This window comes from Amia ocellicauda, chromosome 7, assembly GCF_036373705.1.
Source record: "Amia ocellicauda isolate fAmiCal2 chromosome 7, fAmiCal2.hap1, whole genome shotgun sequence".
NCBI classification, from domain to species: Eukaryota; Metazoa; Chordata; class Actinopteri; order Amiiformes; family Amiidae; genus Amia; species Amia ocellicauda.
Genome location: NC_089856.1, coordinates 39,792,253 through 39,810,563, shown reverse-complemented (window position 1 = coordinate 39,810,563; position 18,311 = coordinate 39,792,253). Strand labels below are relative to the sequence as shown.

At 43.5% G+C, this 18,311-nt stretch overlaps 3 protein-coding genes across 3 annotated transcripts; 2 read left to right on the top strand and 1 right to left on the bottom strand.

Moving 5' to 3' along the window:
* Nucleotides 1-1,443: 1,443 nt before the first annotated feature.
* On the bottom strand, nucleotides 1,444-4,553 carry LOC136753442 (stress-associated endoplasmic reticulum protein 1). Its single transcript, XM_066709554.1, has 3 exons — nucleotides 4,325-4,553; nucleotides 3,720-3,795; nucleotides 1,444-2,360 (listed from the first exon to the last, which is right to left on the bottom strand). The coding sequence occupies exons 1-3, from the start codon at nucleotides 4,406-4,408 to the stop codon at nucleotides 2,320-2,322; spliced, it is 201 nt and encodes a 66-aa protein (XP_066565651.1). The 5' UTR covers nucleotides 4,409-4,553; the 3' UTR covers nucleotides 1,444-2,319.
* A 148-nt stretch (nucleotides 4,554-4,701) lies between these two features.
* Nucleotides 4,702-12,614, top strand: eif2a (eukaryotic translation initiation factor 2A). Its single transcript, XM_066709552.1, has 14 exons — nucleotides 4,702-5,085; nucleotides 5,829-5,898; nucleotides 6,065-6,136; nucleotides 6,248-6,366; nucleotides 6,789-6,888; nucleotides 7,013-7,095; nucleotides 9,020-9,093; nucleotides 9,219-9,363; nucleotides 9,760-9,876; nucleotides 10,037-10,608; nucleotides 10,861-10,974; nucleotides 11,145-11,270; nucleotides 11,670-11,735; nucleotides 12,086-12,614. The coding sequence occupies exons 1-14, from the start codon at nucleotides 4,965-4,967 to the stop codon at nucleotides 12,149-12,151; spliced, it is 1,845 nt and encodes a 614-aa protein (XP_066565649.1). The 5' UTR covers nucleotides 4,702-4,964; the 3' UTR covers nucleotides 12,152-12,614.
* A 462-nt stretch (nucleotides 12,615-13,076) lies between these two features.
* On the top strand, nucleotides 13,077-17,037 carry LOC136753441 (thioredoxin reductase-like selenoprotein T). Its single transcript, XM_066709553.1, has 6 exons — nucleotides 13,077-13,286; nucleotides 14,831-14,941; nucleotides 15,668-15,794; nucleotides 16,316-16,403; nucleotides 16,554-16,708; nucleotides 16,818-17,037. The coding sequence occupies exons 1-5, from the start codon at nucleotides 13,150-13,152 to the stop codon at nucleotides 16,676-16,678; spliced, it is 588 nt and encodes a 195-aa protein (XP_066565650.1). The 5' UTR covers nucleotides 13,077-13,149; the 3' UTR covers nucleotides 16,679-16,708; nucleotides 16,818-17,037.
* The last annotated feature ends 1,274 nt before the right edge of the window (nucleotides 17,038-18,311 follow it).

Genomic DNA, 18,311 nt, shown 5'->3' with positions numbered 1-18,311 from the left:
ACACTAGCCAGGGCAAATCGCACATCTGCTGCAGCTGCAGGGGAGGAACGCACTGCAACGCCATGGACGCGGTGAGACACCTGACCACCTGTGTGATGTTCAGAAGATACACCATTGGGCAGTGACCTCAAGAAAGCCACCCCTTCCCCCAGGTCAAAATGTCACCCACACAGCCTTTCTCCCGGCCCCCGTGTAACTGATCTCCTGGGAAGGCTTCTGTTTGACAAGTTTCAAATAACTTTCTGCCTGATGTTTGCATGAAGGATTGAAGGAACACAGAGTCATCTTCAGCTTCCCAGATTAGTAGTTTGTCTCAGACCCCAATAAAAATAATAATAATAATAATAATAATAATAATAATAATAATAATAATAAAATGAATTAATAATACATGTCACCAGATTCTGTACTATTTATCTAAAAGGGAAGCTGACTGGTGGTATTGCCAAGCTAGATTAAAAGCACCTTTAGTTTGTGTAGACAGTACAAGTTTGTCTCCATCTTATGGACAAAGGATGCAAATACTTCTATGGTGTAACGGGTGTTTGGGTGCAAAATTATTATTTTTTAAAACTGGTTACCATTAAAAGTACACGTGATTATGTTGGAATCGCTGGAGCTACTAAATTAAGTAATTTGGAAATATGGAATACATGGCTGAATTAAAGGACTTAATTTACTGTATACACAGTAGTGGTAATGGAATCGTATAATTATAATAGATTAAAGCTTGCGTTGTTAAGGAAAATAAGACAAAACATGCAGGCTATACTGTGTGTGTGTGTGTGTGTGCTGGAAGAGTACGATCGGGCCATTTCAACCCATTTCCAGTACACATGGAGCAAGATTATGAAGAATGCATTCAGGCTGTCCTTTGATTTACATGCATCGTCCTGCAGTCGTGTCCTTATTCAATTCAGATGGACACTTAGGCGCAACATCTGCAAAACTGAAGGCCGATGCGAGTTGGTCTTGCGCCAGCATTGTGAAGCAGATATCCGCCAATGGGATGGCGCATCTCCGCAGATCTGCGCAGAACTGGAGAAAACTGCACGACACGCCCGGTAGCGGTGGCTGTATAGGAGCCGATGGGGAAGGTACCCGGATGGCACAGAGGGGCTGTGCATTGCGATGTCTGAGCTAAAGAAAGCTCCCGTTTGCACCCGTGGGAAACCTGTATACGACATGTGGATTGCGCTGATGCTCTGGATCGGTTTTATTCATTTTAAAATCGTTATATGCAGAAGACATGCAAAATGATCGCTTCTGCAGGGCTCTGGCATTGGGTTTAATACGCAACCCTGTCACTGGTCTGTGAAGCCCAACACCCCCTTCAACACCCAGGATGTGTCAAAAGGATGTAAATATTCAAAGCAGCTGCTTTGAGTACAGCCGAGCAGATGTAATATAGAGATATCAGGCACTAAAGAGCACACAGTCGGGTCTGCTTTTACATTTTATTTGTTTTGTGGGGCTTTAAGTGGCAGCAGTTGAGCATTTGTTCCCAGATGGTACACACCGCTTTTCTGAGGTTTTATTCGTATCGCTTTCTTTGATAAATCACCCGATATACAGAACAACATCACAGAATTAAGATGCATAAATACTACAGGAATGGAAAAATCAATACATATTGCTCCCAGTCAAGTTGGATTTTTTTTTTTTTTATATATATATATATTTTTTTTTTAATCCACCTCAAATTCTCACTATTTATTTATTTATTTATTTATTTATTAATTATGATTTTTGTTTCTTAGACTCAAGCAACCCTTCCTCTGTAGTCTGTAGTCAGAACCGGTAACTGCTTTGATGAGCGCAGGGTCCTTTGCCAAGCTATGCTATGGACAATACACGGCCACAGTGGTTGCAGGTAGTAGCCAGAAACAAAAACATTTCTCTCCACATACTATCCATCTTTCAAAATAAAGAGGAAATTATACATGATTAGACTGTAAAAAGAACCTTGTTGAGAGAAAACAAGTCCACAAGTACAAAAGTATGCCATACAAATTTAGCATGTAGCGTAAGCGTTATATAACAATTACAAAGTAACCCGGAATTTACAGTATATTATACTTGATCAAGGTCCTAGATTGGAATGTAAAATTTACAAATTGTATGGCTTTTATACATTTTAAGGCACGAGTAGGGAATGACCTGTAAGTTACACAACTTCGCAAAAAAATGAAAACAAACAAATGACAGATCCGGCCGAGCGCTGTGTTTTCCCAGGCCAGGCGCAGTGTAACTGTTGGAAAGGTTGAAGGTGGAATGTCAGGTGGACAGGACAAGGAGGGGACGTCTGTTCACTCTGCGTTACATTCCCATCCTGATGCTCTGGATGATCTGGAAGATTGCTGTGAGGAGGGAGGGGAAAAAATAAATAAAAAATTAAGCATGTGACAGGACACAGTGACAATAGAGGGAAAGAAAAAAAAAAAAAAGTTGATTAGCTTTTTAGACAGTGGTCTGGAAGATGCCCCACAGCGTGTGAAAAGGGGTCGGAAAGTGTCCCACAGGGAGCCTCCAGTCCCAGCTGTCTATTCACTGGAAAATCAAATAAGGGAGTCTGGGTGGCTGTGTTCCAGCTGCACCAAATGTCAAAAGGGCAAGGGGGGAAATAAGTCTACAAGCTCTCAACTGAGGCTGGACAGACAGTCCTCGGGCATTTCGAAACAATATTTGGGTTTGGTGCATTAACAGCACAATGGTAGTGAAGGACTCTTGTGTTATTCGAACAGGGAGGTGGGCAGTAGTGTGCGTTGCTGGGTTTACATCCCAGAACTGTCATACAGGCTCCGTTCCCTGGACACTCATCAGTGCACACATGCTCCCTGCCAAAGCAGAAGCGCTGCGTGCGCTGGCACTCTTCAGGACACGTTCCAAGGGGGTTTCTAGGAATTACTGAAGCCTGCAGTCAGAACTACACATTCACAATATCTGAGCTGAAGTGCGTTTGGGATAGATGTGTGTAAGTATCTATAGAGATAGATACTTTCTTCCAGACATACTGGACACCAAATTCTAACACTTGGGTAAAAGACCAAATTAATAATTAACACACATCTGATTACAGTTAACTTTCAAAGTGAACATTTGGAAAACTGTACACAACACAGATAACATGGCGGGGTAAAGAATATTTGCTTCTCTATCTCTATGATATGCTATGCAAGGTCGTTTTGACATTTGGGAAAGAAAACACAAATTCACACGCCAATGTAGGAGCAAGAAACACGTCTCCTATCTGGATGGCTGGATACAGACCCCCGTCCACGACCACTATAGAGCATTCAGCCAGGGGGGGGACCCTGTTGTGACGTATGCAAAACGCCAAATGTGTATTAGTTAACAGTAGCAAACCCATGGCTTCTGTAGCTGGTCTATCAAAGGTAACCCCAAATAATTAGACCGTGTGATGAATCTGGCAGTGTTTCATTTGGATTGGTTTTTAAAAGAACATTAAATCCATGTAACCGCTTAGGTTTGGCACATCTCTACATGGGATGGTTAATAAAAGCTTCAGGGGTGTCTTTGCAGGCGTCTGCGCTCGAAAATAAGAATGAAAAACGTACATTAAAACACACAGCGAGACATAGGACGCCCAGATTACAAGCGATGTGGGAGCAAAGATCAGCGTTCAGCAAAGTGAACCTGGGCCCCTTGGAAATGCGCCGGGATAAATCTAAATCCTCAGCACATCCCAGATCACTCACCTGAGCCACACACGACGAAAATGAACAGCGCCAACAACCACGGTCCCACCGAGACCTTGTCATCTTGAGCGTTTCTCTGCAGATATAAACACATACATGTAAAACATTATAATAAACACATGCACTGCATACAGCGGATCATGAATCGTGTTTCGTGATTCAGTGATAAATGAAACGTCAGCACGGCTGCCCTCGGTGAGATGCCCTGCTTGAACGGGACACGTCTCTCTTCTCGGCGCTCGCCTCCGTGCAGCGCAGAGTTCCGCTAGTTCTGCGCAGATCTGCACGATCCCGCCGATCCCATTGGCGGAGGAGCGCAGACCTGCGGACATCTGCGCTACAAGAAAGCAGACGTGTAGCCGGCTCCATTACACGGAAACTGCTTCCGATTTACTCCAGCAGCAGATACGCTGTGCATTCAGCCAGATAGCACACTCCACACCGAGGGGCGGATTTCGATTCGCAATTAAACACACAGAAAAGACGGAGAGGACATACACGGGTCCCAGCAGGGCACCATACAGTCAAGATCCCCCACTTTGCTTCTTGTTCCGTGCTCATCTGCCCCTCTCCCGGATTAAGGCGAAATCAGCAGAGACACGTACCGTGCTTTTGGCCACGTTGCCCCTTTGCGTGATGTTCTTGCTGTGTTTCTCGTTGGCCATGCGGATTCTCTGCTTTGCCACCATTGTTTTGGTGCTGGTCCTCGGCTGTAGTAGTGCTGTGGAAGATGTCAGGAGAGCAAATTGCCAGCTTGCCGCTCGCAGCGAGTCCTTTTCCAGAAGGGTGTAATAAACACGGCGAAGTGCCTACGTAGACACAAATGTCTCCCCTCCCACAGGAAGACCGCACTTCACCCGCCGCTCGCCACGACGCACGGGATCCTTCCGCCCTGGATGGGTGTAATGTAGTGCGCATTCCTGGGTGGGGGGGCAGTGTGTGTGCACTAACACGTCAGCACAAGTGTAAGGGCTACAGGCTGTTTCGCTGCGCCAGTGCGATCACTTGGTTGCATTGATATAATTACAACATTTATAATGTAGGGGGTTCCCAGAGGTGCAAACGGGTGACATGTGTATCGGGATTATACAGTTCTAATGTGTCTCCTCAATTGGCCAGTTCTGGTAATAAACGTCATGTCTTTCGTTGTGTCGCGATTGTCACAACTGATGGCACTGGACAGGCCTGCAATGTGATGCATGTGGAAGTGCTGGGTGGATAGATACGTGTGTGCTGCTGGAGGTGATGCGTCTGCTGGCGGATTTTGTCGACGTGTTTCTCTCCTGTGTCTGTCAAACGCGCTACTGCGTCACTTCCGCTACTCATTTCCGCTTCAAGATGGCGCCCTCCACACCGCTGTTAGCAGGTGGGTTGCCTGAATATGAATTGCACATTCGTGTGTGTACATGATACAATTTTCAGTGTACAGAAATGCAACGTTTAGCTTTGGGGGTGGGGATGTTTTTGGTAGATCGGTACATTAAACTAATAGTAATCCTATTAAAATGTGTCTTATGGCCCGCGGACTGCTGCATCCCCTTCAGCTCATCCTTTGATCACTGTAATTCAATGTGCAGACAAAAACGGCCCTACATTTGTTTTGGATGTAGTCTTGCGTTTTACAGAGTGTGACCCAGAAGAGTGATCGGCGTCACTGTTATATGCAACGTCAAAATTAATTCTGTGCCTTAGTCATACATGTGTACCTTTGGGTTATTACAGAACAAATAAACGAAACTAACAATAATACTCTATTGTCTAATGTCATGTTGGAAACCTACTTACGAATGAGCCGTGGACGTTTAATCCATGCAGTGTTGAGCATCCAGTGAGATTCAGGATGTGTTCCTTGATATTAGTTTGTTGTCCTGTCAGGTGTGCCTATAACATGCCATACAAGGGACCTCCAAATCCTTATTCACAATAGTTATAATGCTCTCCTTGTTTTTGTTTTACCTGGAAGTTCTTTATTGAACCAATTACTGACTTAATTAGTCAAGGTTAATGTGATTTTATGTCAGTGAAGAAAGAGTTGGCCAAAAGCAGGATTGCAGACAGTGTAATTATAAGGATACATTTGTAATTGTTTAAAGTCTCATGTCCCAACAGTTCGGGGATCAAATGGCACGTCCATGATAGGTGGACCTCCAGACTGTGTAGAAAATACTACATTTAAGAGGTATGTTACTTTATGATTTGCTGGTAGATACTGTATTTTATCTCTCTTTGTCATTTAAGAAAGTTTTTTAGTCTATGCAGACCTAAAAAAAAAAAAAGTTTTAAGGTTATTGGTTGTCCTCACTCCACACGCCAATAATTTGCTTGTATTTGATTTTTCTTTGCAGGGATGAGCGGCAAAGTAGGTTTTTTACATTCAGCAAGGATGGTGCCTTGTTTGCCTGGTGTAATGGAGACAAGTAAGTGATGTTTTTTTTTTTTTCTTAATTGACTTGTGGAGTTAATTATTTTGCAGTAAATGAAGCAGTACTGTCTAAGGTCTTGAAATCATGTGTTTGTCTGTTTCGCAGGGTGAATGTCGTGAATGTCTCAGATGGCCAGGTCGTGCAGTCACTTGACCTTCCAAAGACCGCCTGTCTGGAATTCTCCCCACAGAAGTCTGTGCTGGTGACCTGGCAGCCTTACAGTAGTATGTATTCTAGACAGAAATGAAGCTCAGGGGTAACATACTAATAGAAATAAAATAAAGCTATGAGATTTCCTGCTGCTTTCAATCTGCAGCCAGATTCTATTCAACACAGGTAATCACTTTCCCACAGTTCTTGTTACAGCACTACTGTTCAAATCAGAGGTGGATAGCTGTACTAAATCTGAGCTGGTTGTCTATGGACTTATTCATTTTTCTAATTTGTATTAAGTGTAATGCCGAAGGTTCTCTGCAGGTCATTACCAGCTTAGGTTGGGAGCTCTGTGTGTTTTGGAGATGCAGTGCAAGGAAGTAATGCTAAAATGAAACCCAATCTGTACCTTGCCTTGTTCTTATGAAGGATTTACTATAGCAAGTAGCTACATGGAGATGCTCACGCAGTTTGCAATTCCTGTCTGTCTTAGAAACACAAGAGAGCGCCCACGGAGATCAAAACCTTCACCTGTGGGACGTGCAGAGTGGAGAGTGTCTTAAGTCTTTCTACCAGAAGAAGATGCAGGGCTGGTAAATTGGCACATATAGATGATTTCTGTAACAAAAAGTGTATTTGTGTGTGTTAGGGGCCTTTGATAAACAGATGGAATTGTATAACATGGGCAGCCTTGACCTTCCTCATCGTCATCTGTAGGTGCCCAAGTTGGTCAGATGATGAAAGTATTGCTGTTAGGAATGTAAACAATGAGCTCCACTTCTTTGAGAACAACAAGTTTGGTGAGTTTTTATACATTTCTTAATCTCTTAATTTCTTTTCCTCTTCCTCTGACAGGGCTCTGTGTTTTGTGTGTTTTGACGGCAGGTTAAAAATATTGCTGGTCCTACACGATCCAGCCTAAAACCTGTGTATTGTTTAGTCATCCCCTTTAACATGAATAAACTCCCCCTGCCTTTGTTCATTTACACAGTGTACAAACTACACGTCCTCTTATACTGCTGCCAGATAGGCCTGCAGAGGGACCTTGCAATGTTGGGAGCTATATATCTCTTTTAGATAACCAGGGTTACAACTAGCGTTTTCAAAACCGGGAGAAAATTCCAGGTCCAGGTTTTTGGAGTTTAAAATCTATAAACCCGGGGTCCCTGGGGCACCCTGGCTTGATGACAAATTATTTAATTGGCATATAAATAGGAAAAATAAGCAATATGGAAACAAAAATAAGTAAATAAACACTAAGCTCAGTAAACTTTTCCGATTGTGCCTCTTTCTCTCTCAAATGAGATTATATGCTTTCAGCGCAGCGTGCGCGCTACAGCACCTTGCAGGCGCATGCCTCACCCTGTCACACACTGTTGGACACATAAAACTTAATAGTTGACTGAACTCCTGAAATATTATTTTTTCCCTTATTTTATTCATGAAACTAGAACCATATCCATAGGCCATATCAACAAGGTAATACTAAATAAGTAATATAATAAACGCCTTTTTTGTGTCTGTATTTTATGTGGAGCTGAAATTAAACACAAACTCAGTTATGCTGCATTATCCATCTATCCATCTTCAAAACCCCTTATCCTGGTGAGGGTCGCGGGGAAGCCAGAGCTGATCCCGTCAGGCATAGGGCACAAGGCAGAAATACACCCAGGATGGGACGCCAGTACTGCATTATTATTATTATTATTATTATTATTATTATTATTATTATTATTATTATTATTACTTGTATAAACTGAAGCGACCTTGTAGAGCCCCCAGCTGTTTGCAATACCTTGTTTGGATACGTTTTGCATTTGGCTGATTGGCTATTTACTTCTTGTAGGAAGTAGAACTTAACCGAGCTTGGATCGGAACATTTTTCTTGAACTCCTCGTATTTTGCAATAGTGCTCAATTATATTGTAGCTTTTAACAACAGGTTTTTGAATGAACATTCTCGTTTCAATCTTCTCACCGAATGAGAAAATACACAAACGTATACATGAGTTCAATGTTGCGCTGTGAATGCAAGTATGATTTTTTTTTTTTTTTTTCGTCAACCCCAGTTTTATACCTATGCCAAACCCGGGCTTGCAGGGTTGAGAAGTCGTCTGGGTTGCCCGGATTTTCAGTGCCCCGGGTCCCTGGGCTGGAAACACTAGTTACAACCAAACCTTATGTTAGCTTTCCATTCAGAAATGGGCTAGGTTTCATTTACCGAAGCAGTCTCAAGTGAGGACAATTGGTAGCAACCCAGGAAAAAACGCTGTCCGAGGCCAAAGAGTGTGCCAGGACATAAGGCCTCCACTGAGACAAGGGACATAGTCAAAGAGCTGAGGCCTTAAAGTGGCTCAAGCAGTTAAAAAAATAATAATAATAATAACATGGGTGGAAGGAGTGGAACCCACAACATTGAGCCTGTCGAAGCACAGGAATGCATACAGCCTAGCCTAGCTGGCCACAGCACAGACCTCAGCCAGTGGCACCTCAAAAGTTGGCCCAGGATGCAGCCATGCCTGTAGTCGAATGTGCCACCAACTACTTAGGCAGTGGCAGGCCAGCAGACTCGTAGGCCATGGCAATGTTGTTCACAATTCAGTGGGACAAGCATTGTATAGATCAGTGATTCCCAAACACCACCACGGCTTCTGTGCTGTCAATAGCCATGTGCAGATTTTTCTCACGTTACCTGCAACCTTGTAAAGTGAACCCTGTTTTCCAGATACAATTGCCAACAAGCTCCACCTGCAGAAAGTGACAGAGTTCCTTCTGTCTCCTGGACCTCAGCCGAGTAAGGTAGATGAACAGACAGAATATTGTTCTTGGATAAATGTGCTTTGTTCTCTAGGTCCTGCAGTAGCTTTATTGCGGTCAGCTGCGCAGCAGTGGACTCACATCCAGCTACTGTGTTTTTGCTGCAGGTTGCTGTCTATGTACCAGGAAGCAAGGGCGCTCCCTCATTTGTGCGGCTTTATCAGTATCCCAACTTTGGAGGACCAACTTCCGCCTTGGCCAACAAGAGTTTCTTCAAGTCTGACAGAGTGGTGATGCTTTGGAACAATAAAGGTTAGTGGATTTTTATCAGATGACGTGGAACACACGCCTCCGTTTTCCCCTGGAAATATTCTATGTATTCATCAGATCAATTATAGATTTCTTGTGAATGCATACAAAGAATATTCTGGAGGAAACGGAAAGATGGAAAATAAACTGAGTTTTGTATGACTCTCTTAGGATAAGATTGTGGTGAAACCTGCTGATATCTCATGGTGTGATCAACTGATCAACCCACTGCTGAAACACTGTGTGCTCAGGAATACCCCACTGTGACTGTGAGGGATGTGGTTAACACAGCAGAATTTTGAAGCTGATATTAAGAGAAATTCTCTACTCTATTATTATATATATTTGTTAGAATTTTCTGGGTTTGTATAATGGGTTTGTTTTTCTCTGTTAATGCAGCCACAGCAGTCCTAGTGACTGCCAGTACAGAGGTGGACAAGACGGGTGCGTCGTATTATGGGGAGCAGACTCTGCACTACCTGGCGGTGAATGGAGAGAGCGCTGTTGTGCAGCTACGTAAGCATCCCTCTCTCGGTTTTCTGTGATCGTTCAATTGCTTGCATTTAACATACGCTCCCAGTCGAACCCAGCAGCAGCTAAGGGTCTCATCTCTCCCTGGGAAGGAGGCCTAAGAGCCTCACCACCACCCTAGCGCTTCTTTTTGTGTCTTGCACAGCAAAGAACGGGCCCATCTATGACGTGGTCTGGAACCCAAACTCCACTGAGTTCTGTGTGGTGTACGGCTTCATGCCGGCCAAGGTGACGGTGTACAACTTGAAGTGTGACCCGGTATTTGACTTCGGCACGGGGCCGCGGAACGCTGCCTACTACAGCCCCCAGGGACACATCCTGGTGCTGGCCGGCTTCGGGAACCTGCGCGGGCAGATGGAGGTGTGGGACGTGAAGAAGTACAAACTTGTCTCCAAACCACAGGCTCCAGACTCCACCTTCTTTTCCTGGTGCCCCGACGGGGAGCACATCGTCACGGCCACCTGCGCTCCCCGTCTGAGAGTGAGCAACGGATACAAAATCTGGCACTACACTGGAACCGTGCTGCAAAAGTATGACACGCCTGCAGACGGGGAGCTCTGGGAGGTGCAGTGGCAGCCATGCGCCGACGGAGTCTTTCCGGCAAAGCCAGTCAAGTACCAAGCTGCGCCCAGCGAGCTCGGGAGCACCGAACCCAAACCAGCCCAGGTGTACCGGCCACCCGCGCTGAGGAATAAACCCAACACCAGCTCCAAACTGGTAAGGACATGTGCTGGCGTCACAGGGCTCAAACCGAGTGTGGGACTCTTATGGTGACCTCATGCCCCTAGACACTGACTGTTAAAATAAAATACTGACCTGTAAACTACTGACAGCTGTGTTTCTCCTCCTCATAACAGCGTGTGTCTGCCTGTTCATTTCTTCAACGTATAGAAGAATATGTGGAACTAGGTAGTTATTTACACATAACTACTACAAATAGTAATTTTTATAATATTTTTTGTGCCTTAGCATGAAGAGGAGCCGCCACAGAACATGAAGCAGCTTCCAGGGGGGGACAAGCAGCTGTCAAAGACGGCTCTGAAGAACCAGAAGAAACGCGAGGCCAAGAAAGCAGCCAAACAGGTCAGTGTGATCAGAACAGCACTACGCTCTGCAAAGACAGTGCTGCTTTCAGTGTCAGTGCCACAGATAATCTCTGCGATCTCACTGTTTCCTGGACTGCGCTCTCTGTCTTTATTATCCGTTGTGAACGGTTACCAAGTGTGCAAACTCGTATGGTCTGCTGTTTGCAGGAGACGAAGCCTGACACACCGCAGGACAAACAGCCCGAGCCCGAGCCCAAGCCCACGAGTCCAGCCCTGGCAGGGGCCGTCTCTGGAGATCCAGAGGCCGATAAGAAGATCAAAAATCTCAAAAAGGTGAGGAGCTGCTTCTGCTTAACAAGGTGGTCAGAGCTCTGTTGCCTTTGAGGTGCTTTCTTACTTTTGTACAGGGTATTGTTGAGGGTATTGTATTTTTTAATGAATGTTTAGTTTTCTTGTTATACATTTCCCCTTAATGCACATCGCTCTATGCTCTGCAGTGCTTTAGCTACAGTCGTTGTGTTTCAGACTGCAGCATGGAGTGTTACTCCACATCATATTTATACATCATAAGTACTACTGATACTTCCTTAGGATGAATGAATGTATTATATTGAGGGGAGAGGATTGTTGTTAAAAAGAGGTTTCTGGGAGTTTGCCTGTTACTCAGAAAGATAGCTTAAAGTTCAACCGCAAGTAAAACAGTGACTGTTATCATTTTATATCTGTCCATAGAAAATCAAGGCAATTGAACAGCTGAAGGAACTACAGGCATCTGGAAAACAGCTGGAGAAAAACCAGGTGATGTTTCTTCAGTGCTGCTCTCTGCATTAATACATTCCCTTCTGTAGGAGGCTTGTATTCATGTTTTAGGAGTGTTAGGTGTCCATTCTTTAGGGCCAGATCAAATTCAAACTTTGACTCATCAGTGAATCACAAATTCTGAAGTTGTAACCTATTGTGTGTTGGTGTATAAATCATAGAAAGTGGCTTCTAACAATAAATGAAACCGCTACAGGGTACAGATTTGTACTTTGCGATTCACGGGTCAAAGTCAGAGTTTTGATTTGGTCTGGCCCTTCCTGTATTGATTGTCAAAACAAGATTTTGTATTTACCAATGTTTTCAATTTTTTTCTTCTCCCTTTTTAGATCGAGAAGATGCAGAAGGAGTCCCAGTTGTTGCAAGAACTGGAGGATCTGGAGTTAGGCATATAATCAAAACAAAAAAAACAATATTTTGCCATTTGCTATACCCAAACACTATAAAGCATTGCAGGATCTATGTATTTAATTCCAGATTTTCACTGGATGTTGCCTCCATTGATAATGCTGCATAGTGTTATATTTTTCAATACACTGAATACACTGAATACAAGTCATACAACAAATAATGAAAACAACCCATTAATCGTCATTCATTTGGGTAAATGTTTGAGCCATAAACAAGTATTCGACTTTATCACAGGATGATAATGCTATGCGATGTATGTTTAAGCTTTGCAGATTGATCCCAGGAATGCATTGGGACTGTATATACTTAAACTTTTGCCCTGTACAAGGATTTGGAAACTGAAGCAATAGATTGAAATAGTTTTAGTATATTTGGTACAAATCTGTAATGTCATTTATATGACCTGGACAACTTCAGACAAATATTAAAGGAATACCTTTGAACTTGTGACATTTCATTTTTGGAAAGTGCAACAGCTTGTTCATAGCTCCCTGTACAATTACACAGTTGTCCTTAAATGCTTTGGTATGTCATAAAACTTGATGTGATTCCACAAGAAAACAGCTCAGCTGCTTTTCCATCCTCCTGTTTTATACAAGTGTCTGTATCAGTGGTCTTTAACATCATCATAAATTAGATCATTAGGATCTTCCTTCACACAATAATACACTACTTGTTGGTCACAGTGTTTTATCACATTGTTTTCATGACATTCAAATCCAAAAGTATGTGATACATAATTTACATTTAGTATTTCCCCCCTTCATTTCTGAAGCACTTAAGCACATTGATATGTATAGATGACTAGATTGCATTCACCTCTTTAATAAAACGAACAAAACTACAATACCCAGAAGGCACCGCGGGATAGTACGTCAGCACGTAAACGTGGCGGAGCTCTTGCGTCTCTGCGTGCACTTCTCTCCCCTCCTCCAGCTCCTCTCGTGTGTGTTTCGTTGACCCGGGAAGAAAACGGAGCGGAATGGAGAATCGGTCGCTGTCCTTTACTCTTCTGTTTCTGGGGTTTTTCTCCCTGTATTCCGCCTCGGGCGACAACGTCGGAGGGAAGAAATTGAAAATGCAGTTTGCGACGGGACCACTGCTCAAATTCCAGATCTGGTAAGAAAAAGCCGACGCAGATGGACGCAATGGTGGTGTGTGTAGATTGACATTTGCAGGAGGAAATGCAGCGGCATTTGCGATACCACCACCAGGCCTCCTCTTTCCTCCGGAAGCCGGGTTTCTCTTTTTCCTTGCGTGTTATGACATGTTAACTCGACGTAGTGTGTGTAAAACATATACAAATGCACCACAACCCGATATATCGATTGGATCACATGCTGTTACACTGAAAACAAGCAGCCTGCAAGTCTAGGTTGTCCGTCCGGCCAGTCGTGCAACAGTAACGGTGTTTATTATTAAGAGATGACCTTGCCATTGTCTGGAGCATGTGTTTGCATTGCATAAACCCATTATTTACAGATAATGATAGTGTGAATTAGGTGTCGTGAGCTCCGCGCTATGCATAGACACCCCAAGCGCTGCAGATAGATCTCAGTCAGTAGAGGCTGAGCTATAGTATACGGTATAAATCCCCGTGTCTGTTTTCAACACAGATACCACACTGTCCTAAGCTCTTGCTAAAAATAAGCTAGCCAGGTACCCTTGGATAGATAATGGATTACAAGGTAAAGCTTGCTACACAAACCTACGCGCATGCGCAGTGACTACACACACACACACACACACACACACACACACACACACACACACACACACACACACACACACTGGTTTAACACCTCTTGTCTGTTTGGAAAGCGCATACAGAACTGTGTGGTTGTGATCTTTTTTGCGTTGTCACACAGTCTTTACCACTGGGAAGGGAGTGTGTCACAGGCATGTCGACATCAGTTTCTGGAGAGCCAGTATTTGTGTATCTGGCTACACAATTGATGGGTCACAAAAAGACACTCCCTTTAGTGTATTCAATGATGTGATCGGTTCTTCTCGGAGTGGCTTATGAAAGTGGTTCTCGGCCCTGGTGATGATCTCTGGATTATATAATCTGCCTGTTTTTGTTCATTTCTAATATAGTAAGCAGTTAAATTTAGCGGTCTCCAAGACTGGCAGAGAACCACTGGGTTGGAGGAATGTAGGTGTTTTTTTTTTGTTTTTTGGTCTCTTGCTCTAATTTTACTGGTGTAATGATTTACATGAACTTTGCCCTCACACTGGGTGATATTTTACTGAAATAGTACACCTTCCTTCACCTTTTACCTTGTAAAGCAATCCAACCATTTTCGTTCGTCTCTCAATTAAGCTATAGACTTCTGTTTAACTTAATTTATAAACGTGACACAGCTCCAGCCTTTTCATTCACTTCACGATGGGCAGCGTTGCAATGTGGGCATCAGAGACCCATGCTCTGTTTGGGATAGTGATCAGTTTTACTGCCCAACGCAAGGTAACCACATGCCTAGGTGTGCGTTACTGCAGCTACAATTGCCTTGCCATTGTGGACCTGCATTGCCCAGGAATTGAAGGCGTGGGTTTAAATCCTGTGGCTTTTCATATATTGGCCGCAGCTGCTGTTTCAGTGAGATGGAAGACCCCTGCAGTGTGTTGGTGGGATTTGTATGCATTTCTTTTTTTCTCCTCAGCGTCTCCTGAGGATACAAGCGGGTGTTTGAGGAGTACACGCGGGTCTTGAACCAGCGGTATCCGGACATCCGCATTGAGGGGGAGAACTACCTGCCTCTTCCCATTTACCGGTGAGAAATAGTCCGGCCTGCTGTACAGGGTGTAAAGGCCGCGCTCTGGTATTTCTCCTTGCTCTCCCTGCAGTGCCAGTGGTGGCCTCTTCACTCGTCTTAAGGGAGTTAAACCAGGACTTTGGCCCTACCTGCTAATCACAATGTTTTTTTTTTTTTTTTCGAGGCTTATTGATTCGCATTTTAATAACGAAACAAACAAACAAATGCCTCCATGGTTACATAGCATATAATTTGCATGAGGTGGATGGTGCAAATCATTTTTCTAATCTCACCCTAGATCTTGTTTGTAACCGTTCATTGATGCTGGCTTTACTTGGCACGCAACATTACAGGAGTGCTGTTTATTTTGCATTTTGTTTTTCTGTACTGTTGACTTTTCACTATACTGTTACTATCGCTTTTCGGGCCCAATAAGGAGAAGTTCCTGGGAGTAAGAGAAGCACACTTGTCACAGTGCAGTGCAGTGCCATGCCAAGATGAACTAATCAAATTCCTTTTAACTCGGCAGTGTGGGGAAATTAAGTTATATTCACCAACCATGCAGCCATGCATGTTCATATAATTGTGATTTGAGGTGCACTTTAGTAGGGTACTTCACCAAATAGGACTCAACCATACATGAAAGCTAACCTACTGCACTGCTCTGACTGTGTAGGTACGACCAGGCATGTGTTAATTGTGCTCTTTTCTCATTTAATGATAGATATTTTTTATTTCCCGCAGGCACATCGCCTCCTTCCTTTCCATCTTTAAGCTAGCTGTTATAGGATTGATCATACTAGGTAAAGACCCCTTTGCCATTTTTGGTATTCAAGCTCCGGGTCTGTGGCAGTGGGGGCAGGAGAATAAGGTGAGGCTCATGCAAGCTTTTAACCTGCGCTGTGCTGTGCCAGGAATTGTTTGAACTAATGATATCCTTGGAGTATGTTATTGTACAAAGTTTCGTCATGATGTCTGGGAGAATGCCCTTGGGGAAAACAATTGCTGCAGTGGGGTTATAATAATAATAATAATTATTATAATAATACAAGAAGGGAGGTAAGGGACTGAGGCAGAGTAATTTCTGATTTAATGCCTAGCAACACACTATAAGGTTCTGATTTATGGCCTAGTACCTGTAACCTTAAGGCGAGCTGGTCACTGATGTATTTCTGTAGACAAGACAAGCCGGTTGTGTTTGCAGTGGATGAGAGATCTCTGTATCCCAGGTGTATTTATTAGGCAATCGACCAGCAATTCCCAGATGTTTTCCTAGCAAAAAGCAAACATGTTTGTGTTACTTTGTACTTGTGAAATCATGTGTGTGGATTTTGAGAGGACTGCCACCTTAATTGTTTTTTTTTTTTTTTCCTGTTTTAATTACTTTTGTAGATCTATGCTTGTATGATGGTTTTCTTCCTTAGCAACATGATTGAGAACCAGTGCATGTCCACCGGTGCGTTTGAAATCACATTAAATGGTGAGTTTTATCCTTAAGTGGGGGAGTCTGTAACTGGCCTTTGAGCTGACAGTTGATGAAAGAACTGTGGGTGCGTCGCTCTGTTTTTCTCAGAAGCACTTCAGGTTGCTTTGACTGACTTCTCGCTCTTTGTTCTTTGCAAATGGCAAGATGTCCCAGTGTGGTCTAAACTGGAGTCGGGTCACCTCCCATCGATGCAGCAACTCGTCCAGATCCTGGAAAATGAAATGAAGCTCAATGCTCGCATGGACTCGCTCCCACACCATCGGTCGTAACCTCGCCTTCACACGCCGGAGTTCCCTCCCGTAGGTTTGAGACGCTTGGGTTGTTCGTGTTTCAGCATGTGTCGATAGGCCAATTTTGGATAAAGTAAAGACGCTGACTTTCTTTTTTCCCCCCTGTGGCGTGTCTCAGGTTTGAGTCGGAAGCTCTCCCATGGCAGTGACCTGATACCTATGAAGGCCTGCACTGAAAGCAGAAGTCTGCTAGTGTGGGCTGGATGCCTCTTCAGTCTTGCTGACCTCTGGAGGAGTTTGCTTCAAGCAGGAGGGACCTTTTGCATGGGGGGTGGATGTTCATTTCTACTGCAGCACATTCATTATGGTGCAATAAAATGTATAGTTTCACCTTTTTATTCATCATTTGAGCCCTTGTATAGCTACATGTCGATGTCCAGTTGTATTTTGTATTAACAACTCAAAACAAAGGTCAGGCAAAACCTATAAATTAAATTAATTTTGTTTCTGTTCGGTTGTAATTTTTTATATTTCTTTTTATAGCATAAACTGGAAGTAAAATTATATTAAAGTGGATAACATCTAACAGAAAGAAAAAAAGAAACTTTTGTTTGTCTCATCTCTGTCTGGTGGTGGTTGGCATTCACTTCACCAAAACCTTTTTAAAGAAACTTCTGCTTTTGATTCAACATCTGTATTTATCCTTTAAGGCAGTGGCTCCTAACCCCGATCCCTCTCTGCTGGGTTTTATTCCAGCTCAGTTGGTGGCACTTACTGACCTGAATGTTCTCCACCCGTTTTAAGAGCTGGAAAACACTCCCGAGGTTGGAATAATTGGTGGACCATCATTAGTTTTAAGAGTGCAGTTGGAACAAAAAAAAAAAAACAGCCGTCACGAGTCCTGCGGGCCCAGGGATGTGAAGCGCTGCTTTAAGGGAATGCTTTTGGCAGACCTCCTTTCTCATCCTCCACATTGGTGCTGTGCAGAAGCCTACGTTGAGAAACAGTGTGAGGAAATTAAATGTCTGCTTCAGGAAGCAAGCAGAGAGGCACAGATGAATAATGGGGAGTAAAGAGTCTGTTGTTGGCTTCGCTTGCTTTGTTTTTTCTTTTCATATACATCCTCTACATACCACCTGTTTGATTTCTCAGATTCTGTTTTCTTATCAGTGTCAAATCAATGGAGGCAGCTGGCCCATTGTACAGAACATGGCTGATGGACGGCAGGGCTGTTCTGTCCGTGTACACAGCAGGCTGAAATACAGACCCCTGTTATATGTACATTTAATTACAGCAGCACTGCCAACATCACCCAGCTCTTACCATTCTGAGCAAGAGCAATCTCAACTTGCTGTACCTCTTATTAGCTGTTCCACCAATGAATCTTAAAACCGAAATCTGCTATTGCACATTTGGTGCTTTGAAGCATTCCCTTTTTAAAGTAAATTTGATTAATGTACCCTATAGAGGTGGCTGAAGGCTAAGGGCTTTGCTATGAATAAAGACTTGTTTTTGCAAGTCAAACGATGCAAGAGACCACATTGGAAAATGCGTCTGGAAGAAGCGCTATCCATGGTTCTGAAGCACCTCTAGAAGCTAGCAGTACATTAGTGTTTGGTTATTGATGTGTTTTAATGTATCTCTATTCTTGGGATTGCTTGGTTATGTGTAT

Coding starts and splice junctions, on each gene's coding strand:
- LOC136753442 (XM_066709554.1), bottom strand. CDS start 4,408: ATGGTGGCAAAGCAGAGAATCCGCATGGCCAACGAGAAACACAGCAAG. Junction 3,796..4,324: donor GCAACGTGGCCAAAAGCACG/GTACGTGTCTCT, acceptor TTATATCTGCAG/AGAAACGCTCAAGATGACAA. Junction 2,361..3,719: donor TTTCGTCGTGTGTGGCTCAG/GTGAGTGATCTG, acceptor CCCTCCTCACAG/CAATCTTCCAGATCATCCAG.
- eif2a (XM_066709552.1), top strand. CDS start 4,965: ATGCGTCTGCTGGCGGATTTTGTCGACGTGTTTCTCTCCTGTGTCTGT. Junction 10,609..10,860: donor CCAACACCAGCTCCAAACTG/GTAAGGACATGT, acceptor TTTGTGCCTTAG/CATGAAGAGGAGCCGCCACA. Junction 11,736..12,085: donor AACAGCTGGAGAAAAACCAG/GTGATGTTTCTT, acceptor CTCCCTTTTTAG/ATCGAGAAGATGCAGAAGGA.